Genomic DNA, 26,800 nt, shown 5'->3' on the forward strand with positions numbered 1-26,800 from the left:
GGGACATGGTCCCAGCCTACTCAGCCGCGATTGGCTAAAGCGCTTACATCTGGACTGGCAGAAAAGTTTCCTAATGCGATCTGGGGAGCCTATAAGAAGTGCTTGTAAAATACATTAAGGTTTTCCAATCCGGAATGGGAAAATAAAAGGGGCCATGGAACAAATTCAGGTCAACTCGAACGCACAAGCTCGCCCGGTCCTTTCTGCTTTGTTCGCAAATGTTGAGGCCAAACTCAGCTGGCTTAAATGCCTTGGGATCACTAGGCCAGTACGTTTTACCGATTGGACGGCGCCAGTGGTCTCAGTGCTCAAACCTGATAAGACGATCAATTTGTGCGAGGACTATAAATTAATAGTCAACAGGGTCTCTCGGTTGGATCGTTACCCCATACCCTGCATCGGGGACCTATACATAAAACTGGCCGATGGATACTCATTTACCAAGCTAGATATGAACCATGCGTATTTGCAGTTAGAATTGGACCCTGCCTCTCATAAATACATCACTATAAACACACAAAGAGGCCTGTGCAAGTATACATGACTACCCTTTGGAGTGTCGTGGGCCTGTGCCATATTTTAGAGGGTGATAGAAAACATACTGCGAGGTATGCCGGGAGAGGCAGTATACCTGGATGACGTGCTTGTCACAGGGGCAATCGAACAGAAACATTTAAGTAATTTGGGCGAGGTGCTCCCTCATTTCTTGGAGACGGACGATCGCCTGCAGTGAGAAAAATGTGTTTCTACGCGAGGGAAGTGGTGTACCCGAGCTACCAAGTGGACCGTGAGGGGTTACACCTGGTCGCAGAGGAGGTATGGGCTATTCAGCAGGCTCCTCCACCTGGAAACAACCAGAGTTGCGATCTTTTTTGGGATTGGTGAACTAATATGGTAAGTTCATCTCCGGCCTCGAGACAATGTTAGGCCCCGACATCTCCTTTTGAAAAAGAACCAGCAATGGGCGTGGAGACAACAACAGGAAGCAGCGTTATTGCAAGTAAAAAAGCAATTGACTTCTTCTGACTTGTTAACACATTATGATCCCGCCAAACAGCTAATTGTCATGTGTGATGCATCATCGTACTGCTTTGGCAGCATTTTAATCACATTGCATGGAAGATGCAAGAGAGTGGGCGATTGCTTTCACCTCCTGGACACTGCCCGTGGCCGAGCATAGAACATAGAACATAGAACAGTACAGCACAGAACAGGCCCTTCGGCCCTCAATGTTGTGCCGAGCCATGATCACCCTACTCAAACCCACGTATCCACCCTATACCCGTAACCCAACAACCTTAACCTTACTTTTATTAGGACACTACGGGCAATTTAGCATGGCCAATCCACCTAACCCGCACATCTTTGGACTGTGGGAGGAAACCGGAGCACCCGGAGGAAACCCACGCACACAGGGGGAGGACGTGCAGACTCCACACAGACAGTGACCCAGCTGGGAATCGAACCTGGGACCCTGGAGCTGTGAAGCATTTATGCTAACCACCATGCTACCCTGCTGCCCATAATTATGCACAAATCGAGAAAGAAGGTTTGGCAGTCTTCGTTGTGAAGGAATTCCATCAATACGTGTTTGATTTCACGATCATCATAGACCACAAGCCACTGCTCGACCTTTTTAAAGGAGGCAAGGCAATCCTGCCCATCGCCTCCACCAGGATCAAGGGTTGAACAGCCTATGAGCACTCATTTGAACATCGTCTCGGTACCCAGATCGCAAATGAGGAAGCATTAAGCTGACTGCCTTTGTCATGTGCCCTCCTTCTCCTCCCGGGATGGACGAGGGAGTGGTCACTCTCAAGTTTATGGATTTATTGCCTGTTACAGCGTCTCAAATCTGTGAGTGGACAAACCCAGTACTTTCTAAAGTTTGACACATAATCAGTCCTAAAGGAAGTCAGCATAGGCGGCTACCAGATGAGTTACGGGCATTATCGATGAAGATGTCCGGGTTTAGCGTGGAAGATGACATCCTGTTGTGGGATACGAGCATTGTCGTTCCAGGCAAGGGACAGGACCCGATCCTGAGAGATCTGATGGGGTGTCCAAAAGGAAAATGCGAGTACGTAGGTAAGTTTGGTGGCCAGGCCTGGATGCTGAGATAGAGAGAGTAGCCCAGCAGTGCGCCGTATGTCAGGAGCACCAGAAGCTTCTGCCAACTGTGCCCCTTCACCCATGGGAATGGCTGGGGTGACCGTGGGTGCAGTTACACGCCGACTTTGCCAGCCATTTTCAAGGCTCGATGTTCTGGCTTCTGATAGATGCCCACTTTAAGTGGTTGGAAGTCCATAGAATCTTGGCAACCACCTCTACAGCGACCATTGAAAAATTGCGCTTGTCCTTCAGTACACACAGGTATCCCAGAGGGTTGGTTACCAACAATGGAACACTTTTTACAAGTGAGGAGTTCTTGAGATTCCTGAAGGCTAACAGGGTATGGCATATCTGTATGGCTCCGTATTACCCGGCTTCAAACGAGCTGTCAGAAAGAGCGGTACAAATGTTCAAATGAGGACTAAAAACCCCAACTTCAAGGCTGATGGACGCAAGACTGGCCAGATTCCTGTTCTGCTCTGGGACCACTCCGCATGCCGCAATCGGGGTGGCACCTGCTGAATTTCTAATGGACTGGAGGCTATGATCCCGTCTTAGTCTGGTTTTCCCTGTCATCGGCAGGAAAGTACGCCACAGCCAGATGCTACAAGGGTGTTACCCTGTTTGACAAAAACCACCCAGAAAATTTGTACCGGGTGATACCGGTTTGAAACTTTGCAGACGGCGACCAGTAGATCTCCAGGATGATCGTCTGCCAGACAGGGCTGGTATCTTATCAAGTTCAGGCACAAGGTTGCGTCATGAAAAAGCATCTCAATCTACGGCGCTGTGGACCCAGGTTCGATCCGAGCCCCGGGTCACTGTCTGTATGGAGTTTGCAAATTCTCCCCGTCTCAACCCTATAATCCAAAGATGTGCAGAGTAAGTGGATTGGCCACGCTAAATTGCCCCTTAATTGGAAAAAAATAATTGGGCACTCTAAATTTTTAAAATGAACCTCTAATATAGATTCATTGGCTATTGGATAGGTACATGGATTACGGTAGAATGATGGGGTGTAGATTAATTTGTTCTTAATCTAGGACAAAAGTTCGGCACAACATCGTGGGCCGAAGGGCCTGTTCTGTGCTGTATTTTTCGATGTACTAAACTGGACCGGAGTGAATCACATGTCGAAGGCTGAAAAGACTCATGCTAAAGAAAATCGGTGCAGAGCTTCAGACAGACTGCAGAGGTTGAGGTTCAGAGTTATGATTTCACTCTGGGACAGCACGGTGGCGCAGTGGTTAGCACTGCAGTCTCACGGCACCGAGGTCCCAGGTTCGATCCCGGCTCTGGGTCACTGTCCGTGTGGTGTTTGCACATTCTCCCCGTGTTCGCGTGGGTTTCGCCCCCACAACCCAAAGATGAGGGAGTTGAAGGGTGGGTCAGTAAATTTGCAGACGATACGAAGATTGGTGGAGTTGTGGATAGTGAGGAGGGCTGTTGTCGGCTGCAAAGAGACATAGATAGGATGCAGAGCTGAGCTGAGAAGTGGCAGATGGAGTTTAACCCTGAAAAGTGTGAGGTTGTCCATTTTGGAAGGACAAATATGAAGGCGGAATACAGGGTTAACGGTAGGGTTCTTGGCAATGTAGAGGAGCAGAGAGATCTTGGGGTCTCTGTTCATAGATCTTTGAAAGTTGCCACTCAAGTGGATATAGCTGTGAAGAAGGCCTATGGTGTGCTAGCGTTCATTAGCAGAGGGATTGAATTTAAGAGCCATGAGGTGTTGATGCAGCTGTACAAAACCTTGGTAAGGCCACATTTGGAGTACTGTGTGCAGTTCTGGTCACCTCTTTTTAGGAAGGATGTGGAAGCTTTGGAGGGGGTGCAGAGGAGATTTACCAGGATGTTGCCTGGAATGGAGAGTAGGTCTTACGAGGAAAAGTTAAGGGTGCTCGGTCTTTTCTCATTGAAACGGAGAAGGATGAGGGGCGACTTGACAGAGGTTTATAAGATGATCAGGGGAATAGATAGAGTAGACAGTAGGAGACAGTCAGAGACCTTTTTCCCCGGGTGGAACAAACCATTACAAGGGGACATAGATTTAAGGTGAATAGTGGAAGATATAGGGGGGATATCAGAGGTAGGTTCTTTACCCAGAGAGTAGTGGGGGCATGGAATGCACTGCCTGTGGAAGTAGTTGAGTCGGAAACATTAGGGAACTTCAAGCGGCTATTGGATAGGTACATGGATTACGGTAGAATGATGGGGTGTAGATTAATTTGTTCTTAATCTAGGACAAAAGTTCGGCACAACATCGTGGGCCGAAGGGCCTGTTCTGTGCTGTATTTTTCGATGTACTAAACTGGACCGGAGTGAATCACATGTCGAAGTCTGAAGCAGGTCAACTGATGATTTTAATGAAACATGCCATTGTTTTCAATGGAGAGCTGGGAAGCATGGAAGAGATCTGGACAAGCTAAGGATTAAGGACAAAGCCATGCAAAATGCTTAAGGTGCATATGCCATCAGGCGTAAGGTCGAGGCAGAAATAGCAAGGCTGGTCAGGATGGGGTTCCTGGAACCCATTAATGTGAGTAATTGGGCTGATAGTACCTGTGATGCAGAAAGATGGTTCAGTATGCATACGTGCCGATTTTAATGTCACTATCAATCCGGTACTGTGTGCACAGCTGTACTCTCTGCTTTTAATGACGATTTATTTGCTGGGTTGGCTGGAGGCCAGCATTTCAGTAAAGTTGAATTTCGTCAAGCTTATCTCCAGGTAAATGTGGATCCATAGTGACAATAATATTTGACAATCGTGATACACAAAGTGTTATTCAGATATAAAAGATTTCTATTTGGCATCACATCCAAAACTGTGTTGTTCAAACGTGCCATGGATCAAATTCTAAGCAGACTAGAAGGAGCCCAGTGTCATTTAAATGATATCTTAATTGCTGAAAAAATTTAGAAGCTACACGCCAGAGAACAACATGGATTATGAGTACAGAGGATAAAAGTGAATTTTTGAAATCTTCTACTGAATATCTGGAGCTCGTCATAGATGCAAAGGGACTGCGCAAATCACCTTCAAAAGTAAAAGCCTCTCTTATGGATCACTGGTCAGCTCTGAAGAGTGGCTAAGAGTCTAGACCAAATGCCATAACGTTTTTAAGCTTTAATGCAGTACAGAAAGATCGATTTGTTCTAGGAGTAATAATATAGGAAATAGGGCTCAGTTATTTGATAAACAAGTTTTATTAAAACAAAACAAAAGAAAACAATATTTAAACTTTGACATCAGCTCTAACACTAACAGATTCCAGGCAGTTTCTTAACCTGAACACACTAGTTCCCATTAGACAACACTAACAGAACATGCAGCTCTTGTTCCACTTTACGGGCAGACAAAGACAAGACCTGCATTTTCGAAGCAACTTTCCTTCTGGGAGGGACATTCGTTCTGAATCCTTTCCCAAAGCCTGCCTCGGTAACAACTTTCATGACCTCTGTACTCGGTTCTCCTTCTGTAACTGTTCAAAACAGCATTTCTTCCTCTTGCTCTCTCTAAGCTCCGCCTATCCCCTCAAACAGAGGTTCTCCCCTGAGATGGCCAGACTTGAATTCCTTATCGTTGTCTTGGCTGATTACCCACTCTTGTTTATACAAAATAACAGCTATGCCATTCTTATGCAATTAATCTTCCCTTGACGGACAAATAGGTCACCAGACTCTGTGAGAGGATAATGGTTGGTCAAACAAGATGGTCCCAAATTACAATGTGTCTTGAGTGGATCATCCCGGCTGAACTATGAGAGACAGGGTGCTTTTGGGGGTCTGAATGAGAGACAGGGTGCTTTTGGGGGTCTGGGTCGGGGATGGGAAGGTATCTGATATCTACAAGGTAATGCAGGAGGTGGAGGAGGAGTCAGTAGAGGAGCTAAAGGCTAAGTGGGAGGGGGAGCTGGGGGAGCAGATCGAGGATGGGACATGGGCGGATGCCCTGGAGAGGGTTAACTCTTCCTCCTCATGTGCACGGCTTAGCCTCATCCAATTCAAGGTGCTGCACCGGGCCCATATGTCCGGGACTAGGATGAGTAGGTTCTTTGGGGGCGAAGACAGGTGAGTCAGGTGTTCGGGGAGTCCAGCGAACCATGCCCATATGTTCTGGGCATGCCTGGCACTGGAGGAGTTCTGGAAGGGGGTGGCGAGGACGGTGTCGAGGGTGGTAGGATCCAGGGTCAAGCCAGGCTGGGGGCTCGCGATTTTTGGGGTTGCGGTGGAGCCGGGAGTGCAGGAGGCGAGAGAGGCCGGTGTTTTGGCCTTTGCGTCCCTAGTAGCCCGGTGGAGGATCTTGCTACAGTGGAAGGATGCGAGACCCCCAAGCGTGGAGACCTGGATCAATGACATAGCGGGTTTTATTAAGCTGGAGAAGGTCAAATTTGCCCTGAGAGAATCGGTACAAGGGTTCTTTATGTGGTGGCAGCCTTTCCTTGACTTTCTGGCTCAGCGATAGGGAACTAGGTCAGCAGCAGCAGCAACCCAGGGGGGAGGGGGGGAAAAGGGGAGGGGGGGGGGGTTGACTATGTTTATTTAATTTAATTTATTTTCAAGTTCTCTTGTTGTTTACTGGGTTTGGGGGGGTGGGGGGGGGGGCTCGAAATATGTGTTGTTATGGTCTTGGGGGTGTTATGCTTATTATGTTGTTTTATTGTTGGTTGTTACTGTTTGGTGTTATATATATTATATACATGTATTTTGTATATGGACACATTTTCAATAAAAATTATTTTAACCAAAAAAAGTCTGAATGAGACAAAGTAACTTAAGCTGTGGCCATATCCAAACTGTCTGTTTTCATATGGTGTCCAAGATGGAGCCTGTTCTGGTTAGAGCAGCCCAAAATGGAGGAAACCTAGATACTGAATCCTTCAGGCTCCAACACTGATCCCTGCAGGACCACATTGGACACAGGCTCCCAGTTGGAAAAACACCCCTCGACCATCACCCTCTGCTTCCTGCCACTCAGTCAATTTTGGATCCAATTTGCTAAATTTCCTTGGATCCCATGGGCTCTTATCTTCACTATCAGTCTCCCAATTGGGACCTTATCAAAAACCTTGCTGAAGTTCAAATGGACTACGTCAAATGCATTTTCCTCATTTACGCACCGAGTCACCTCTTCAAAAAATTCAATCAATTCTGTCAGGCATGAGCTCCCCTTAACAAAACCATGATGACTTTTCTTGATTAGTCCCTGCCTCTCCCAATGCAGATCAATTCTGTCTCAGAATTTCTTCCAATAGTTTCCCCACCACTGAGGTTAGACTGACTGGTTTTAGTTTCCTGGTTTATCCCATCCTCCCTTCTTGAATAATGGTACCACATTGGCTATCCTCCAGTCTTCCGGCATCTCTCCTGTGGCCAGGGAGGAATTGAAAATTATTGCCAGCACCCCTGCTATTCCCTCCCTTGCCTCACCGAACAGCCTGGAATACATTTCATCTGGCCCTGGGGATTTGCCTACTTTTAAGCCTGCCACACCATGAAAAGGTTCTCCTGAATGCATTTTAAGAATTCCACTCCATCTAAACCGTTTACGCTATGGCTGCCTGAGTTAATATTGGGGGAACTGAAATCCCCCCTATAACTACCCTATTTTACACTTCTCTGAAATTTGCCTTCATATCTGCTCTTCTATTTCTCTTAGGCTGTTAGAGGGCCTATAGAGTGCAATGTGATTGCAACTTTTTGGTTTTTAAGTTCCACCTATATAGCTTCCATTGAAGAATCCTCTAAGATGTCATCCCTCCTTACTGCTGTAATTGATTTCCTGATCAAAATTGTGTGTCCCCTGCTCTTTTTCCTGTTTCCCTATCTCGGCTGAAGATCCTGTATCCTGGAATAGTGAGCTGCTAATCCTGCCCCTCTCTCAAATTAGAAAACTTAGAAAAGGTTCTGATGAAGTAAATTGGAAACAAAACATTTCCTCTAGTCAATGAGTCGGTACTTCAAAGGCATAAAATTAAATAATCTTTATTGCCACAAATAAGCTTACATTAACACTGCAATGAAGTTACTGTGAAAAGCCCCTAGTCGCCACATTCCGGCACCTGTTTGGGTTCACGGAGGGAGAATTCAGAATGTCCAAATTACCTAACAGCACATCTTAAGATCACCAAATGAATGAAGAGTGAATGAAAGAACTGATTTCTGTTTTTTTTTGGAAAGAGGGATTTTGGAACACAGAATTCCCCATCAGAAACAGCAGTGGAGGCAGAATCTGTACAGGAATTTACAAGGGAAGTGGATAATTATTTCTAGAATGAATGTTTTAAATGGTGTGCGGAAAGAGCAGGGGGACGGTACTGAGCATAAAACTGGCATACGTGTGATGAGCCGTATGGCCTCCTACACTGGTTCCAAACCGTTACCATGGTGTTAATCATGCCTTCAATTATAATGATAAATAAATTGCGTGCATTTTTATTTGTTATCAAATAATAAATTGAATGTTAGTCTACTGCACATCTGCCAGTGAGATTTACGTACACGTTGTGATTTGAAACATTTGTTGACAGAATTCTTGATTAGTGTCTTAAGCATGATTAAACAGCATGATGAAATTTGCACAGGTAATCATGTTATCTGCTGTTGCGGTGAATTGAACGGTATGAATATTTTATCAGGTATAAACTCAGTGAAATAGGATAACAATCTTTTTGTTACATTGCTGGCACCAGTCCAACCCAGCGCTGTAAATTTTGGTACCAATGATGCCTGAATGTACTAAAGAAATGCATTAATAACTAACTTTTCCTCCATCAAGAACCTTCCTTATTAGGTTTTTTGCTTGAACTCTGGGGTTAATTCTTTACTTAACGAACAACACCTCAATACAGCTTTGCTGAGGCATGACCTTTTCGGAAAGACATTTGTCTTATTGTTATGCTTACTGAAAGCTGTGTATTAATAAATATTGGATTGCATGGTGGTTTCTGCTTGTTAATGTATTAATAAGTGGCCTTTGCAAAACTAGAACTAGATTCAAGGAGAAGAAGTTTCGGACAACCCTTCAATCTACATGGTTCTACCGGCTGCTCAATCTTCCTGCTCCATGTCATATTCATTCATTTCATGTGGATGGTGCCTTTACAAATCCTGGCTTAGGGAGGGGAAAGATCAGCCAATCTTCCCACTCATAATTGCTCCGGAGTATTCCTTGTAAGAAATTGAAGTGTGGCTATTGAGTGAATCCAACAGGTGCTTTATCAACGCTCACCGTCCAGAATAAAACATGAACTTTGTTCATTTAATCAAATAACTGGAACATGCTTGTGGATCAACCCCATTAAGAATCAAGCTCTTCAAAAAAGGAAGGAAAAGGAGACAATTGATGGGAAAGTGCTAGATCTAAAAGCCCTCATTGTAACAGAACCAAAATTGTAATAATGGTGAATCATGTCATTAATAAATTGAGGCACCACGGCAGCTCAACACGAATGTGCGGAGACTGCTAAATGTTATTATGATGCCGGCAGTGGAGGGGGAGGCGGAGATAGTGGTGGCGCTGGATGCGGAGAAAGCGTTTGATAGAGTTGAGTGGGGGTACCTGTGGGAGGTGCTGGAGCGGTTCGGATTCGGGGAGGGATTCATCAAATGGGTGAGGCTGCTCTACGCGGCTCCGATGGCAAGTGTAGCTACCAATGGAAGGAGATCGGAGTACTTTAGGCTCTACCTTGGGACCAGGCAGGGGTGCCCCCTGTCCCCCTTGCTCTTTGCATTGGCGATTGAACCTTTGGCTATGGCGTTGAGGGAGTCAGGGAGATGGAGGGGTCTGGTGCGGGGTGGGGAGGAACATCGGGTATCGCTGTATGCGGACGACCTGCTGTTGTATGTGGCGGATCCAGAAGGGGGAATGCCGGGGGTGATGGAGCTGTTAGCGGAATTTGGGGGCTTCTCGGGCTATAAGTTAAATTTAGGCAAGAGTGAGGTATTTGTAGTACACCCGGGTGATCAGGAGGAGGGAATTGGGAGACTCCCATTTAAGAGGGCAGTGAAGAGTTTCAGATACCTGGGGGTGCAGGTGGCCAGGAGTTGGGGGACTCTCCATAAGCTTAATTTTACCAGGCTGGTGGAGCAGATGGAGGAGGAATTTAAAAGGTGGGACATGGTGCCGCTATCGTTGGCGGGTAGAGTGCAGTCCATCAAAATGACGGTTCTCCCGAGGTTCTTGTTCCTTTTTCAGTGCTTGCCCATCTTTATCCCTAGGGCCTTTTTTAGAAGGGTGACTAGCAGCATCATGAGCTTTGTTTGGGCGCATGGGACCCCGAGGGTGACGAGGGTCTTCTTGGAGCGGGGTAGAGATGGGGGGGGCTGGCGTCACCCAATCTCTCGGGGTATTATTGGGCGGCCAATGTGTCGATGGTGCGCAAGTGGGTAATGGAGGGGGAGGGGGCATCATGGAAATGGAATGAGAGGGCGTCCTGTGGAGATACAAGCCTGGGGGCCCTGGTAACGGCGCCGTGGCCGCTCCCTCCTACGAGGTCTACCTCGAGTCCGGTGGTGGCGGCTACCCTCAAGATTTGGGGGCAGTGGAGGCGACATAGGGGAGAAGTGGGGGGCTCGATGGAGGCTCCGTTCAGGGGGAACCATAGGTTCGTTCCAGGGAACATTGATGGGGGATTTCAGGGTTGGCACAGAGCGGGCATCAGACAGCTGAGGGACCTGTTTATTGATGGGAGGTTTGCGAGCCTGGGGGAGTTGGAGGAGAAATTTGGGCTCCCCCCGGGGAACATGTTCAGGTATCTGCAGGTAAAGGCATTTGCTAGGCGGCAGGTGGAGGGATTCCCTTCGCTTCCCGCAAGGGGGGTGAGCGACAGGGTGCTTTCGGGGGTCTGGGTCGGAGAGGGGAAGATATCTGATATCTACAAGGTTATGCAGGAGGCGGAGGAGGCGTCAGTAGAGGAGCTGAAAGCTAAGTGGGAGGGGGAACTGGGGGAACAGATCGAAGACGGGACATGGGCTGATGCTCTGGAGAGGGTTAATTCTTCCTCCTCGTGTGCGCGGCTTAGCCTCATCTAATTCAAGGTGCTGCACCGGGCCCACATGACTGGGACGAGGATGAGTAGGTTCTTTGGGGGTGAAGACAGGTGTGTCAGGTGCTCGGGGAGTCCAGCGAACCATGCCCATATGTTCTGGGCATGCCCGGCACTGGAGGAGTTCTGGAAGGGGATGGTGAGGACGGTGTCAAGGGTGGTGGGATCCAGGGTCAAGCCAGGATGGGGACTCGCGATTTTTGGGGTTGGGGTGGAGCCGGGAGTGCAGGAGGCGAAAGAGGCCGGTGTGCTGGCCTTTGCGTCCCTAGTAGCTCGGCGAAGGATCTTGGGGGGGTGGGGGGATGTGATACATGCGTCAATACGGTCTGGGGGTGTTACAGTTATTATGGGTTATTTTGTTGCATTTCATTGTTTGTCGTTATGTTTTATATTGTCTGTAAAAAATTCCAATAAAAATTATATTAAAAAAAAATTGAGGCACCCTCAATTACGACGCGAGAGCGGGGTCGGTAATCAAAAGGCTTTAATCTACAGAGAACTGAACAGCATCCGAGAGAAGTGTGCTCACCACATGGAGCCTTATCCAATATACCGTTTCCTGGGGGCGTAGCCAGAGGCGGAGTCCCCCAGGATTCCAAGCATCTTAAAGGGGCAAGGTATTAAAGGTCAGGTACCTTTTACAGCAGTTATTAATACCGTTCATCACATAAATTAACTGCAGATGAACACTTGAAAGAAGAATTAGAAATGCACTTCCTGTATGTTAAGTACACTGATCAGAGGTAAAAGGAAATATCATTCATATTTCTCTAAACCTATCACTTATTATGATCTACCATCAATTCTGAGGACACTTTGTATTAGAACAATTTGTCTTATTTCCAATGTTAGCTGAGTTGGATACATTTCCTCCATTTTTGTTGCAAATAATATTTTGACATCCTTGAATTACCACCTTCTACTGCGCAGTGTGGTTCCACTTCATTGCTAAATGGGATAGATGAAGTACAAATTTAATACTGGAAAACTGGGAATCCATGAGGTCCAGTGGGTGATCAGCTTCGAAACTGTGCACCACCATAATCTGTAAACTGACAGCCAGGCAGATCATTCACACCTCCATTACAATCAAGCCTGGAGAACAACTCTGGTTCAATGCGAATATGTGTGGGCTTGGTAGGAGCAGCATCTCAAAATGAGACACCAATCAAGTGAAGTTGCAACACATGGGGGTAAATCGTCTGGTCCCACCCACCGCAGGAATCGTCGTGGGGGGGGGGGGGGGGGGGGGGGATTTCCGGTTGTCTTGTTATGCTCTAGGTGTAGCATCAGCGGCTTCCTTGTGGTGTACTTGACAAAGGAAGGATCAGACATGGAGATAACGTTTATTAAACTATATACACTTCTATAACTTGGGTTCGACACTACTGTTAATCCTACTATAGCTACTCAGACTGACTACAATCCACGTGGTGGGAGTGATAGCAAATCAACCCTGTGTCTCTACTCACTGATTGTCTCCACCGGAAAGAGGCAGATCATGTGTGTGGTGTCCTTTATATATGAGTTGGTGTAATGCTCTCCTGTGGTCGTGTCACCTCTGTGTGTATCGTGCATGCCCATTGGTCATGTTCTATCTAACTGATCTATTGGTTGAGTGTGTGTATGTGATGTCTCTGATGCTCCCTCTCGTGTCTAGCTAGCCTACATGTATTTACATTAACCCCTTGTGTATTTACAGTGATGCACATCACCACACCGGTCTTGGGCGGACAAGGCTGCAAATTCCCACCAATGGTGTAAACACCAAAAGCAGCAAAAACAACACCAGCAAAGTTGAACAATGTCCAGGTGAATACAGTATTCTTGATTGATGCTCACTACCACAACTTTCTCGCGCACTGCAATGGGGTAATGCATTAATTACAGAATGCTGTCGGTGACTGCTCTCCCCTCGGTCAAGCCCGTGATTTCCAGAGCCTGTTCCTCATAGTGGTGAGGACTCGGATCTCTGGCATCCCACTCCCCCATTCCCCCCACCCCACCCCCGTCTTGGCCCTTTACCGTTTATTATGAGCTAACTTCTCCTGCGGCGACAAAGAGAGGGCAGTGTGGGTCAAGGGGAACTATAGCAGGTAGCATTTGTGGGCACTGCACCTGGACATGAAGGGGTTGTGCTGGTGGGAACAAGCACGAAGATCGGATGTAGGGAGGGTGCGGGGTGTCAGCCAGAGATTTGAGAGGGGGCCTCCAGCTGCATCTCAAAGGGTGTCTTTAAAGGTACTGGCATGGTACTGAGTTAGTTACCCTGACCAACGTTTGTAGGTATGCATGAATAACATGGATGGAATGGTGACATGTGATAGCTAAAACTTCAGTAAGAATCCTTGATCCTATGTATTAGAATTTGATTTACTCCATTGTCACAAGCCAGTGACACGGAATATAACTGAGGTGTACTTTGGGTGACACATAAGTGAGACAATATTACAGCATTTTGTGACATCAGCACTGAAACATTCTAACATCATGACAGGCAGAAGCATATGACAAGGATCTCTTTTCAGGTCAAGTTACTCATTGTGACTGTATATATCTGGAAAGCTTAAGCTTGTAGTTCTGTCTTTTGCTACATTTTTTAAAAGATGTGAACACAAAACTTTAATGTGGAAACCTGAAATCTCAACTTTAAAAATTTGAAGTCTCACCTGATGGAATAACCCATTCTATCAGTCTTTTGGAATTGGCTATTGTAGCCACGGAAGCCCAGAACCAGCAGTCTCCCAACTCCCCCTGGATAATGTCACTTTTACTAACCCCATCCGCCATAAAGAAAGCCTTTTTGTGCAGATCCTGGTAACAAAGAAATAAAGGATTTACATAACGGAGCGTTCTTCTGCTGTTCACCATTTCAGCCCCTCGGAATGAATAATCAACAACTTGCATTTCATGGAACCATATAATGATACCACACAACAGAGGCCATTCGACCCATCACAGCTGTCCTAGCACTTTGGTTGAGCTATCTAATTGATGTCATTCCCTTGCCCTTTCCCCATAAGCCCTGTAGATTTCTTTCGCGTCAATTATCTATTCAATCTGCATAACATTCTCAACATAATAAAATTCCTCATGACACGTTGCTTACAAAAGAAACCAACTGATCAGTTAAGAATTTAAGGAAATTCATTGAAAACACGGCCATTAAGCAAATATGGCAGCACGGTGACACTGTGGTTAGCACTGCTGCCTCACAGCTCCAGAGACCTGGGTTCAATTCCAGACTCAGTTGACTGTGTGCAGTTTGCACTTTCTCCCCGTGTCTGCGTGGGGTTCCTCCGGGTGCTCCCATTTCCTCCCACAGTCCAAAGATGTGCAGGGTAGGTGGATTGGCCATGATAAATTGCCCTTTAGTGTCCAAAAGGTGAGGTTGGGTTACTGGGCTACGGAGATAGGGTGGAGGCATGGGCTTAAGTATGATGCTCTTTCCAAGGGCCAGTGCAGACGCGATAGGCTGAATGGCCTCCTTTGCACTGTAAATTCTATAATTCAATTAAATAAAAGTGAATTAGGAAGTAAAATGCTGGAAACGGTCACAGAACAGGTATCATCGCTGGAGAAGGGAATGTAAAGTTCACTTTATAGGCTAATAGCTTTATCTGGTGAATGAATCTTGGGCCAAGGAAATGTTTCTTGAAATGTACTCCCATTAACACACCCAAAATGCTAATTTATCTGTTCTCTTTTACAGACTGATTGACTCATTGGGAAGTTCCAGCATTTCGGTTGTCCTTTTATCTGGTTATATTGCAATCTGTCACCTATTCCTGTGAACATTAAGAAGCTAAAATAAAACTACACCAAGTGCCTCTTGCTTTGTTGGAGCTGCTCGTTTTCCATTGCTAATTGTCCATGGGAAATGATGCCTCCAATCATTTGGATGAAATTGCAGGGTCAAATTAGTCCTGGGCAATAATGCTTAACGGACAGTCTTGAAATACATCTCCTATTTTTTGTCCCCACCTCCTGATATTTGCAACTATTAAAGGTAATAGAACTAAATACATCGTGGGTGTGGGGGCTGGTACATGATAGGCTGCTAACATGATACTGTCACTTTGCGCTGTTATCCTAAACAAATTTATCTCGTGATGAATGTAGGAATTTTAGATATATTGTGTTATATGTAGTTGGCACATGTAGTAAGGGTTAAAAATGTGGGTTAGTGTGTGACTGCTGCAGTCACGTTTTTATAAATCCTGATTTGAAATGCAGCTAGACTTTTCATAGACAGAGGTGCAATGAATGCATCATAAAAGTCAGATCATATTTCATTTGCTGACATTGGGCTAATGGGCATTTGTTTATGCTAAGAGTATTCCCTGGGGAGTAGATAATTTGGACATTAGGTGCGATTTAACGGAAACATTTCTAAGTGTCACCTTGGGCGCAATTGCCATGGTGTTTCTCCACCGTTGCAATGGCAAGATCGCGGTCTGTATTTAGTGGCACTTAGTGCCGAAAATGAGCCCCCACGAGCGTCTCACCATTACTGTCTGTTGGGCTGTCTGACTCGCCAGACTCCCGCCTCAGCCCTCCCTCACCACTCACTCCCAGTCAGTGCACAAGCATTTTTGTAATTTTTAAAAAAATAATTTTTATTGGAATTTTTTGAAAAATATATAGCAACAGAACAATAATAATAATAACAATAATAAACACCCCCCCAGCACCTGTAACAATGCATGTAACGAACCCCCCCCCATCCCCCCAAACACAATAAACAACAAAATAAATTAACAATAAGCAAATTAACCTAAACAATACCCCCCTGAGCCCCCCCCTTTCCCCCCCCCCCCCCCCCCCCCGGGTTGCTGCTGCTGCTGGCCTAGTTCCTTATCGTTGAGCCAGAAAGTCGAGGAAAGGCTGCCACCTCCTAAAGAACCCTTGTACCAACCCCCTCAAGGCGAATTTGACCCTCTCCAGCTTAATGAATCCCGCCATGTCATTGATCCAGGTCTCCACACTCGGAGGTCTCGCATCTTTCCACTGCAGCAAGATCCTCCGCCGGGCTACTAGGGACGCAAAGGCCAAAACATCGGTCTCTTTCGCCTCCTGCACTCCCGGCTCCATCCCAACCCCAAATATCGCGAGTCCCCAGCCTGGCTTGACCCTGGACCCTACCACCCTCAACACCGTCCTCGCCACCCCCTGCCAGAATTCCCCCAGTGCCAGGCATGCCCAAAACATATGGGCATGGTTTGCTGGGCTCCCCGAACACCTAATGCACCTGTCCTCAGTGCACAAGCATGGCAGCGCACAGACCTGTGCCTTGATTTGAGGGTGCCGACTTGAACAGGCTTCTCGATGCTATGACTGACAGGCTGGGCATCAAGGGGGTCGGAGAATCAGCAGCAGGTGCACCAGTACCGCCTGGGAGGCAGTGGCAGTGACAGTGGCTGTCATTACGGGCAGCATGACCAGGAGGGTCAGCATCCAAAGTCAGCTGAAGACCAGTGACCTCCACTGAGCTGCAAGGGTGCGCTACCACCTCCCTCCTGACATCAGTTCCATCTGGCACCCATTAGATTCCCATCACACCTCCCTCCCCATCGCCCCCGCCCGCTGAAATCACTGGCTGACTCCTCGCAAACTCCCCATATCCGACCTTAGTGCTTGTTCTTCAGCACCCCCTGGCTCCCACCAGCACAACTATTTCATGTCCAGTTGCGGTGCTCACACATGCCACCTGTTATAATCGGGGATGATCAATCAAGTGCGCCGCTCACAATGCCCTCTCTTGGTCCTCACAGGAGAAGATTGCCCATAGTAAACAGGAAAGGGGCAAGACATGGAGTGGAGTACCAGAGATCTGAGTCCTCACCCCCGATGAGGAACGGGCCTTGGAGATCGCGGAGTTGACTGAGGAGAGAACAGTCACCGACAGCGTGGTTGGCCTGTACCGCAGATGTGAGGATCCACTGTACCTTGACCCAGATGGCCTGTCTCAAGTGAGTTGTTCATGTCAGACAAAATGATCCTTCTGTCTCACTGACCCCATGTCTATTCTCTGGCAGGACCTTCATCTGATGGGGCCAGGTCATCTGGAGTCATCCCCCCTCCCCTTCCCCCGCCACCCTTAGTGACCAAAATAAAAAGGTTATGAGGGGTTATTGGGTTACAGGGATAGGGTGGAAGTGAGGGCTTAAGTGGGTCAGTACAGACTCGATGGGCTGAATGGCCTCCTTCTGCACTGTATGTTCTATGTTCATACCACCATCAAGGCGTCACTGCTATCACTCCCAACTTCCACCAGCGCGGAGAAACACATCTCCGTGGGTGATATTAGTGGACAGGCTTCTGGGGAACAACCTGGTGAGCACCTCACAGTTGTGGATGCACATCAAGTGGAAGCAGGAACATCCAAGGGAATCAGCAGTCAGAGGTCTGCTGGATCTCAGGACTCAGCTGAGTTACAGTCAGATGCCGAGCCTCTGGAATGGTTCTCCCAGAGCTGATCGATATGCTAGGACATGGCCAAGAGATTCATGAGGGGGTGTCAGCGACATTCCAGCAAGTCATAGCCGATCGGAGGAGTCCCAAAGGTTACGGGCGCAGGAGATGATGCTAGAATGCATGGCACCGAGTCCAACGCTGCTATAGTGGCGAAAGCAGTGGAATGTTAACATGTACTAGATGCTGTGGTATGAAGAGGCAAGAGTTCCGCTCCTTTTTCACCAACACACCTTTAATGGTTCAAACTCACTCTGCACAGAACTCTACAGATCATCACAAGCTCCAGAATCCATCTGAAGCCCCTTTACATATCAGTGTCAATCATTGAACACTTAACATAAATGAGACAATCATTGAACACTTAACATAAATGAGACAACTAATTGCAATGTCTCTTAACCCATTACTTAACATGGAAGGCCTGGAGCACAAGGTCAGCATCTTAAGTGGTGACATCCAAGGCATGGCTCAGTCTGTGACACCCATGGCTGAGGGCCTCGCCATCATGTCCCAGTTGATGAGGTACATATCCCATACGAAGGTTGACATTGCAGAGGCACTGCAGAGCATGGCCCAGTCACTGAGGACCATGATGCAGAGCCAGATGACGCTGAAGCCTCTGGAGCTCAGTCCATCTGCACCTCCATCCCACAGAGTCCCCCAGGGCCCTTCGGGCACCATCAGGGAGGAGGAAGTGCTGGAGACCTACCCGGGGCTGTGACCAAGGAGACGACACCCCTGATGTAGAACCCGTTCAAAGGATGGGTGTGAGTATGTTGTCAGCAGAAAGACAGGAGTCAGACTTTGGCAGAAACTGAGGAGCACATTACAGCCTTGTATATTGACCGTTGACAGTGCTCACATAGGCCCACCCATCATCCTGTGCTGATATTACACAGACCCTGGGGGGGTGGAGCAGGGTAGTGAGTGGGGGGGGGGGGCTGGAGGAAGTAGGGGAATGGGGGAAAGAGGGCAATGGAGGGGAAGGAGGAAGTAGGGGAATAAGGATAAGGAAGGGGTTGGGGGGGATGAGCCTTGTCCTTTGACAATCTGCTGAGGATGAGGGCCTCCCTGGATCTCCTGGCAGGCTGTGCCCTCGCCACCACCAGTCCTCCATCCTCTAGTTCCTCCTGCGGGTCCTCCCTGGGCTCAACCTCCATCCCCACCTGGTCCGCCTCCTCCTCCTCCTCAAAGGTTGGATGCTGCATGTTCCTCCTCCTCCTGCATGTTGCCCCGCTTCTGTGCCAGGTTGTGGACGGCACAGCTGACCACCACAAAGCAGGAGACCCTCTGGGGGGTGTACTGCAGTGCATCACCAGAGCGGTCTAGGTATCAGAGCCCGAATGAGCAGTTCAATGCACCGTTCAATGACAGCACAGGTGGTAACATGGGCCTTGCTATATCTGGTCTCTGCCTCAGTCTCTGTCCTCTGCATCAATGTCACCAGCCAGGCCCTCACCAGGTACCCCTTACCCCCCAAGAGCCAACCCACGGTCGGGCAGCACAAGTGGATAGCACTGTGGCTTCACAGCGCCAGGGTCCCAGGTTCAATTCCCCGCTGGGTCACAGTCTGTGCGGAGTCTGCATATTCTCCCCGTGTCTTCATGGATTTCCTCCGGGTGCTCCGGTTTCCTCCCACAGTCCAATTGGTGGATTGGCCAGCATAAATTGCCCTAAGTGAGCAAAAAGGTTAGGATGGGGTTATTGGGTTACGGGGATAGGGTGGAAGCGAGGGCTTAAGTGGGTCGGTGCAGGCTCGATGGGCCGAATGGCCTCCTTCTGCACTGTATGTTCTATGTTCATATTCCTGGATTGGTCCTCAAAGATGCCATGGATCTTGGAGTGTACCAGGATGTGGCTGTCATGTACAGTCCCTGGGAAGCGCTCACACACATGCATGATCCGGAGGTGGTGCTTGCACACAAGCTGAACATTCAGTTAGTGGAACCCCTTTCTGTTAATGAAGGGCACTCTCTGATGCCCCGGTGCACACAAGGCGACGTGCGTGCCATCAATTGCCCCCTGGACCTGTGCTTCTAGGCGATGGTAGAGAATCCTGCCACCCGGGCGCCTTGGTAGGCTTGGTCCAGCTCAAATTTGATAAAGTCAGCTTCTCGCGCTTGTAGGGTATCCTCACAGATGCACTTGTGGGTTGTAGCTTGGAAAATCCTGCACAGGTCCCCTCTCAAGCCCTGGGGTGAACCAGTGGCATGGAAGCTCGGGGTTACGGTGACCTTCACAGCCACCGGGAGCGGGTATCCTCCTCCTCCTCCTCCACAGAGTGCCAAGCCCGTGAGGACATTCTTTGATGAGACGGAGTCTCCTGTGGCACATGCTGTCCGTCATCTTGTTGAAAGACCAAGGACGCCTGTGCTCCTTGGGCCATCACTGGCGTCCCTCTCTGGGTTTTCCTCGGCCTGATGGGCGGCCGGGTCTTCAGGGCGTGCGGCAGGCCTCTGCACATGGGGTGTCATCTCCAGCCTGCATCGATGATGCTGCCATCTCCGGCACCAGACCGCTTAGGCTGTCACCAGCCCAGCGAGGGCATCCTCTGCAGGAACGGCACCACCATCCATTTTGGTATCCATTAGGAATCAGGGAAGGAGAGAGAGACCGACAATTAGTTAGGGCTTCCACCTCAGGACCCTCAAATCCCCCAACACTTCCTCACCCTTATGTGTCCTTCCTTCTCTCAGAGTGCCATGCAGCGAGCTGGCTGTATTGGAGAATCTCACTCTGCATACTCACCCCCACCACATCAGGAGCCCCTAGACCCCAGACCCCGGTCGGGAACAGGGAGACTGTGCTCAGGTGCCCTCCTCTGATCTACAGCTTTTGTCGCTAGGATATCCCAAGTGCTGAAGCGCAGTCTTGAGCGTTTGATTGTTGGCTGCTGCCTCTGTGGTGCTGATGCTTACGCTTCTGGAGGTCAGGCAAACTGATTGAAACGCTTTGCAATAATCATTGTCTGAGACATGGCATGTATACCCACGAGAATCCATTTGAGAATATTTTGTTTATTAAATGGTCAACAGTAACAAAGATTTTAAAATCAACTAAGTAACATTCCACATATCACATTAACCATTAAATTATAATGAAATGTCACCGTTCCATATTGGTACCAATACAAAGCTATGTAAGTTCATTTGCACAAAAAACCCAAACACACTGGGCGAAATTCTCCGACCCCCACGACGGGTTGGAGAATAGCGGGAGGGCCTTCCCGACATTTTTGCCGCCCTCCCGCTATTCTTCCCCCCCCCCCCCCCCCGCCGAAGTCCCGACCCGAATCGCTGCCGCCGTTTTTTTTACGGCCGGCAGCGATTCTCAGCTGTTAGTTGGGCCGAAGTCCCAGCCCTTTCCGCCGTTTTTACGAACGGCAAACACACCTGGTCTTGCCGTTCGTAAACACGGCGTCACAAACTCGCTTTTTATAACCATGGCACCGATTGGCACGGCAGTACCATGGCCGTGCCAAGGGTGCCATGGGCCTGCGATCGGTGGGCACCGATCGCGGGCAGCGGGCCCGATGCCCGCGCACTACTTGTCCTTCCGCCGCCCCGCAGTATCCATTCGCGGGGCGGCTGAGGGGCAACCCGGCCCGCGCATGCGCGGGTGTCGCGCAAAAACGCGATGACGTCACCCGCGCATGCGCGGGTTGGAGTCTTCCAAACTGCGCATGCGCGGCTGACGTCATATGACGCGTCAGCCGGCGCTAACTCCGGCAAGCGGGCTTAACGATTTTCGTTAAGCCCGTCTTGCCGGAGCCTACGGCGTCGGGCTGCTAGCCCCGACCGGGGACCAGAATCGGTCCCCGGTCGGGAAGGGGTGCGCTGCCGTAAAACCCGCCCGGGTTTTACGGCAGCTTTACGATTTCTCCCGTTTTGGGAGAATCTCGCCCACTGTATCACCCCTCCCAGGTTCCTTTACGGAAATGAAGGATAAGCCTGAGAATATGTTATCATGTCCAGAAATTTGTCATAGAAATGATCTGTCCATCAATGTGTTACCATATCAGTATCATTCTCTGTTCAGGACCCCCTCCCGCACCGCCCAATCTCACCGGAATCAAATCCTGGCATCCACATATTCCACCGGCACTCAAGATGCCGTTGAACATCTGCGACTTCCTGCGTGTTTCACCCGCGGTGACGCGCCAGTTACATGCAGCACTCACCACACCATCTACAAAACCATCACAAATCTATGAAAGCATTTATTCAACAGCATCATCAGGTGTCCCATTTGAATCTATTCTTTTATTACGCTCCTGTATTATCTTCTATCACACTTCTGTGTGTGTTTTGAAATACTACAGAGTATATGTGTTACTCAAACCTTGGTTACTGATCAGGTCTTCTGATTCTCGATGAAGAAGACTCGAACTTCTCCAGTGGTAACAAAAGGTTTATTGAGTAACTATTTTTTTTTTTTTTATAAATTTAGATTAGCCAATTATTTTTTCCAATTAAGGGGCAATTTAGCATGGCCAATCCACCTACTCTGCACATTTTTGGGTTGTGGGGGCGAAACCCACGCAGACACGGGAAGAACGTGCAAACTCCACACGGACAGTGACCCAGAGCCGGGATCGAACCTGGGACCTCAGCGCCGTGAGGCGGTTGTGCTAACCACTAGGCCACCGTGCTGCCCCTATTGAGTAACTATAACAATAATTGCATGAGTTCTTTACCTGAACATTGATACTAGTGATAAGGTTGACAAGATCTAACTACAGTAAATACACTAACCATCTGTGCTAATCTGATGCTCCTGCCCTTGTCACAGTCCATCCAAAAGAGAGAGAGAAAGAGAGACCCAATGTTGGTCTCTGTTGGTCCGGCCCTCTAGTGATCATGTGGTGCTACTGATTACACATTAACCCCTTATGTAGATGCACATACAGAGATCTATGTAGCGCACTCGGCCCGGCACTGTCTTCTTGCTTCAAACCGGATTGCCTTCTGAACTCGTACATCCCCCTGAGCCCTGCTAGGACCCAGGCACCTCAGGAAAAATTGTCCTTCTTTCCGGTTACAAGAAAGGAAGGAAACAACAACAGCAGCTCTTCGGCATCTGCAGCCACCAGCAGCAACAAGCAGCAAACACAACCTACAGCTGCGAAGTGCTCTCACCACTAACAAGGCCAATTCTTTATTAGCAATAGCCTTCAGCTGTGAAGCCAGAAGCTGCTCACGGTCAAAGGAAGCTAAAGTGACCTTCTGTGTAACCAAGAACAGGGCTCTGCCCTGGAATTGTTTGGTAGGACAGACAGGCGGCAGCTGTATTTGCCCTTGTTTTGGGTATCCAAAGTATTTAAAGATGGCTTGGAAGGCCTCATAGATGAATACTGCCCCCCCCCCCAAACCGGGCCCAGGGTGACACCCGACCTGGAACGCTTCAGGAGCTGACCAAACCCTTGAGCTGCATGCCCGAAAATGGAAATGGTTACTCACCTCCTCAGCTCCCCTCAGCAGCCATTGCGCCAGCTTCACGTTTTTAAAAAGGAAGTGCTAAGCGATGTCCATGTGATTTATTGCTGGGGAGCTGGTTAATTCCTGGGAGGCCATTACACTCGGCTTCAATCTCAGTACTGAGATGGAATTGAATGCAAACTGGGGTTAATGATATGCATGCCATGTTTGGGCAAGCGCGAATCTGGATTTTTGTCCTTTCCCGCCATTTATCCGGCACGCCAAGATCCGTTCCAAGCGTAATGCGGTGGTTAAATTGCGCCCATTGCTATTGTTTTAGTCAGACTATGTAGCTAATGGGAGGAGTCAGATGCAGAAACAGTCAGGTGATGTTTTCTTTAGTTTGGTTTTAGATTGGGATGTGAACAGTCAAGAAGCTCTGTTCTCAATACAGTTCAGTTAAAGATCTGTCAGTGAGCAGGCTAGCAGTTTCTAGCGAAACAGTCAGTTCAAGATTTGGCCAGACAAGCAGCTGTCCCAGACAGTGAGTTCAAGATTTGCCTGTGAACAGAACAGAGGTTTCTAAAAATGATGGCAGTTTAAACAGTATTTTGAGACAGTCAAGTATCTTCAAGCTAGGTCCGGAAGGATATTGCTTTCTCAAAGTGGTTTATCCAAGACATCCCTTTACAGCAAGTATTCCTGAGTCTGCTAACTGTATTTAAAAATGGATTATGACCTGAGAGGTTTTGTTTGAGTGGAGATAAAGATAGAGGTTAGGATTGTTCCATTACAGTGTTAAACATTGTTTAGCTAGTAATTGGAAGCCACTGTATTTATGATGTTAAAGTTAGTAATACTGTGTTAGTAATAAAGTGTGTTTTAATATACCATATCCCTATTGCGTGTGGAATAACTCCTGAAGTGAAGTATCCTTTCCTCACAGTCTTATAAATTAAATTAAATATTGGGGTTCTGTCCGGTATCCTAGCAACTGCTGGGGTCTGCTTCAGGATTGTAATATTATCTTTACATTTCTTCACAATATCTACCTCTTATGCTGCAACAAATTCACATGTTCCCAGCCATTTTATCCTGGATAGGTATTTAAAAATCCAGAATATTTTAAGATAGTTGTTCTTTCCAACAGGAGCAAAATATACCTAAGACTGATTGGTATGAAATCATTGCACAGTTACCAAGGTGCGCATCCATTTGATTCCTGTTGGGCCTATGTCCTCATAGGTTAGTGATGAACGTTCAGGGCGAAATTCAGGGTCATCCCAGAGTTCTCCAGTCAGCTCAAGCTCTTCTATAATATTCTGATAGTTCTGAATAAAAAAAAGAACAGTCTAATGGTTACAATGGAATAATATCATATTCACATGTATTAAAAATAAAATGAATCATAAATATTATCAGCTGGAAACGACTGCTGCCAATATTAATGACTCAACGCTTAACACATTCGAGCAACATTCCTCCAACTATACCGAAAGCAAAATACTGTGGATGTTCGATACCTGAAATAAGAACAAATAATGCGGGACATGCTGCGCAATTATAAGGCTATTAACCTTAGCAATTCATGAGTGTTTAACTGATTACTTGCTGTGACCATAAAATACACAAATAGGCAGATTTTCTTGAGTTTTAACAAAGAAAAGAGGATAGCTTTTATTGTATTTAGCCCTGTCCAAGTAAATAAACAAATACACTTTGACTTTCACACACAAATAGATTACAGAGTGGGGAAAGATCGATTAAGCAAGATCGAGTCCAATTAAAAGGTTATCCAGTTTGTGGAGGTTGGTGACTCGGCTGGCTTCAGGCTGCACACGGTAGTCCTGCTGCTTTCCCTCAGAGGGCTGATGCTTCTGACATCATGGCGAGTTAAAGCTGAAGGTGGATTGCTTACCTGTTCTTCTGGAGACAGTAGTACTGGGCTGACTTCTTTCAAGACGTCTGCAGCACTTGCCGTGGTCATAATTAGTAGACGGGGTTCAAAGATATACAAGTTAGATGGAGAGAGAGAGAGTTAGGGACTCACTTAGGATCTTGGTCCTTTGGCATCTCAGCCGCTTGACCTGCAGAGAAAGCAAGTGCTGAAAAGGCACACAAAAGGTTTATTTGTCTTAATCTTCTCCCTCCAACTGCCCAGGGGTCCAAATAAGGTCATGGCCAGTGTATTCCAATAGATCATTACCTGGCAATCCCTCTTTCAGACATGGTTCTGTTGTCCAGTGATTACGTCTAATAGGTTGTCTCCACCCAGGTGAGTACTCAGATGAGTGTCAGGACATTGTGCAATTGGGATAGGAGATGTGGTTCCTGCACATTTCCTTGTGGTCATTGATGCAAATTGTGTTCAAGTAACTGGAATGTGGCTTTACTCTCTTTTTAAGAAAAATCAATAAGGGTTTTCCAGCTGGTACATTCAAAAACTGACATAAAGCCTGTATTCATGAGAGGAATTATCCCTGGTCTCCTGACCAATATAGAGCTGAACAAATTGCTTGTAAATTTCATGTCATGTCAACAGCTAATTTACACTTTGATCACCTGCGATGTGATGCCACCATCAAACACATCGTTCCCCCCTCTCCCCTGTCAGCAATCCAAAGGGACCATTCCCTCCACAGCAGCCTGGTCCACTCCTCTATCACCTCAACACCTCATTCTCTTCCTACAGCACCTTCCGAGGTCTCGCAGAAAGTAGATCACCTGCCCTTTTACCTCTTCTCTCCTCATAGTCCATAGTCCCAAAGATTCTTTCCAGGTGAAGCAGTGCTTTACTTTGTTACTACCAGTCCCATGTGGGACACCCCAAAAGTTATTGATCTTGGCAAGATCCCTTGATTTGTCATTGTGAGGCCGGGATACCCCATATTTGTCACATACCCAGGTGAATGGATGGACTGGACGGATTGGTTTATTGTCACGTGTACCGAGGTACAGTGAAAAGTATTGTTCTGCGTGCAGCTCAGACAGATCATTCCATACATGAAAAGAAAATACATAATAGGACAATCATAAAATAAAGAATGTAAATACATAGACACAAGCATTGGGTGAAGATGTGTTAAGAGATCAGATCAGTCCATAAGTCCATCAGAGGGTCATTTAGGAGTCTGGTAACAGTGAGGAAGAAGCTGTTTTTGAATCTGTTAGTGCGTGTTCTCAGACTTTTGTATCTCCAGCCCAATGGAAGAAGTTGGAAGAGTGAATAAGCCGGGTGGGAGGGGTCTTTGATTGTGCTGCCTGCTTTCCTAAGGCAGGGGGAGGTGTAGATGGAGTCAATGGATGGGAGGTGGGTTCGTGTGATGGACTGGGCGATGTTCACGACTCTCTGTAGTTTCTTCTGGTCTTGGGCCGAGCAGTTGCCATACCAGGCTGTGATGCAGCCAGATAGGATGCTTTCTATGTGAGGAGGGATGACTGACTCCATGTTTATATTCAATCCACCCTCTGCTGGTACCAACAAAGGTTGAATCTAACAAGGTCCCATTTCCCTTGGATACCTTTTCCAGGCCCAAAGGTTATGTTTAAAAAGGAGCCAATTTAACCAGGCTTTCTTGAGTTAAGATAAAGTGTATTAATTACTAAAAGGGTAAGGAGAATGATAAAGCGCACGGATCTACATTCATACGGATTAAAAATAAGAATTGAGTCCAATAATAAATAAATATAAATAAAAAGTTATACAGAGTAGTTCTTGAGTTGTGAGGAGCAGTTGATGATGCA

The 26,800-nt window shown here is 47.5% G+C and overlaps 1 protein-coding gene across 1 annotated transcript in view; it reads right to left on the reverse strand.

Moving 5' to 3' along the window:
* Positions 1–25,043, reverse strand: part of LOC119974330 (calpain-A-like) — an 88,496-nt gene extending 63,453 nt beyond the window's left edge. The window contains exons 1-3 of the mRNA XM_038813101.1: positions 24,975–25,043; positions 24,256–24,387; positions 13,832–13,976 (exon numbers count right to left, since the gene is read on the reverse strand). Of these exons, the coding sequence (XP_038669029.1) occupies positions 13,832–13,976; positions 24,256–24,387; positions 24,975–25,043 (346 nt within the window). The remainder of the gene's footprint in view (positions 1–13,831; positions 13,977–24,255; positions 24,388–24,974) is intronic.
* Positions 25,044–26,800: the final 1,757 nt, after the last annotated feature.

The sequence above is a fragment of the Scyliorhinus canicula genome, chromosome 12 (genome assembly GCF_902713615.1).
Source record: "Scyliorhinus canicula chromosome 12, sScyCan1.1, whole genome shotgun sequence".
NCBI classification, from domain to species: domain Eukaryota; kingdom Metazoa; phylum Chordata; class Chondrichthyes; order Carcharhiniformes; family Scyliorhinidae; genus Scyliorhinus; species Scyliorhinus canicula.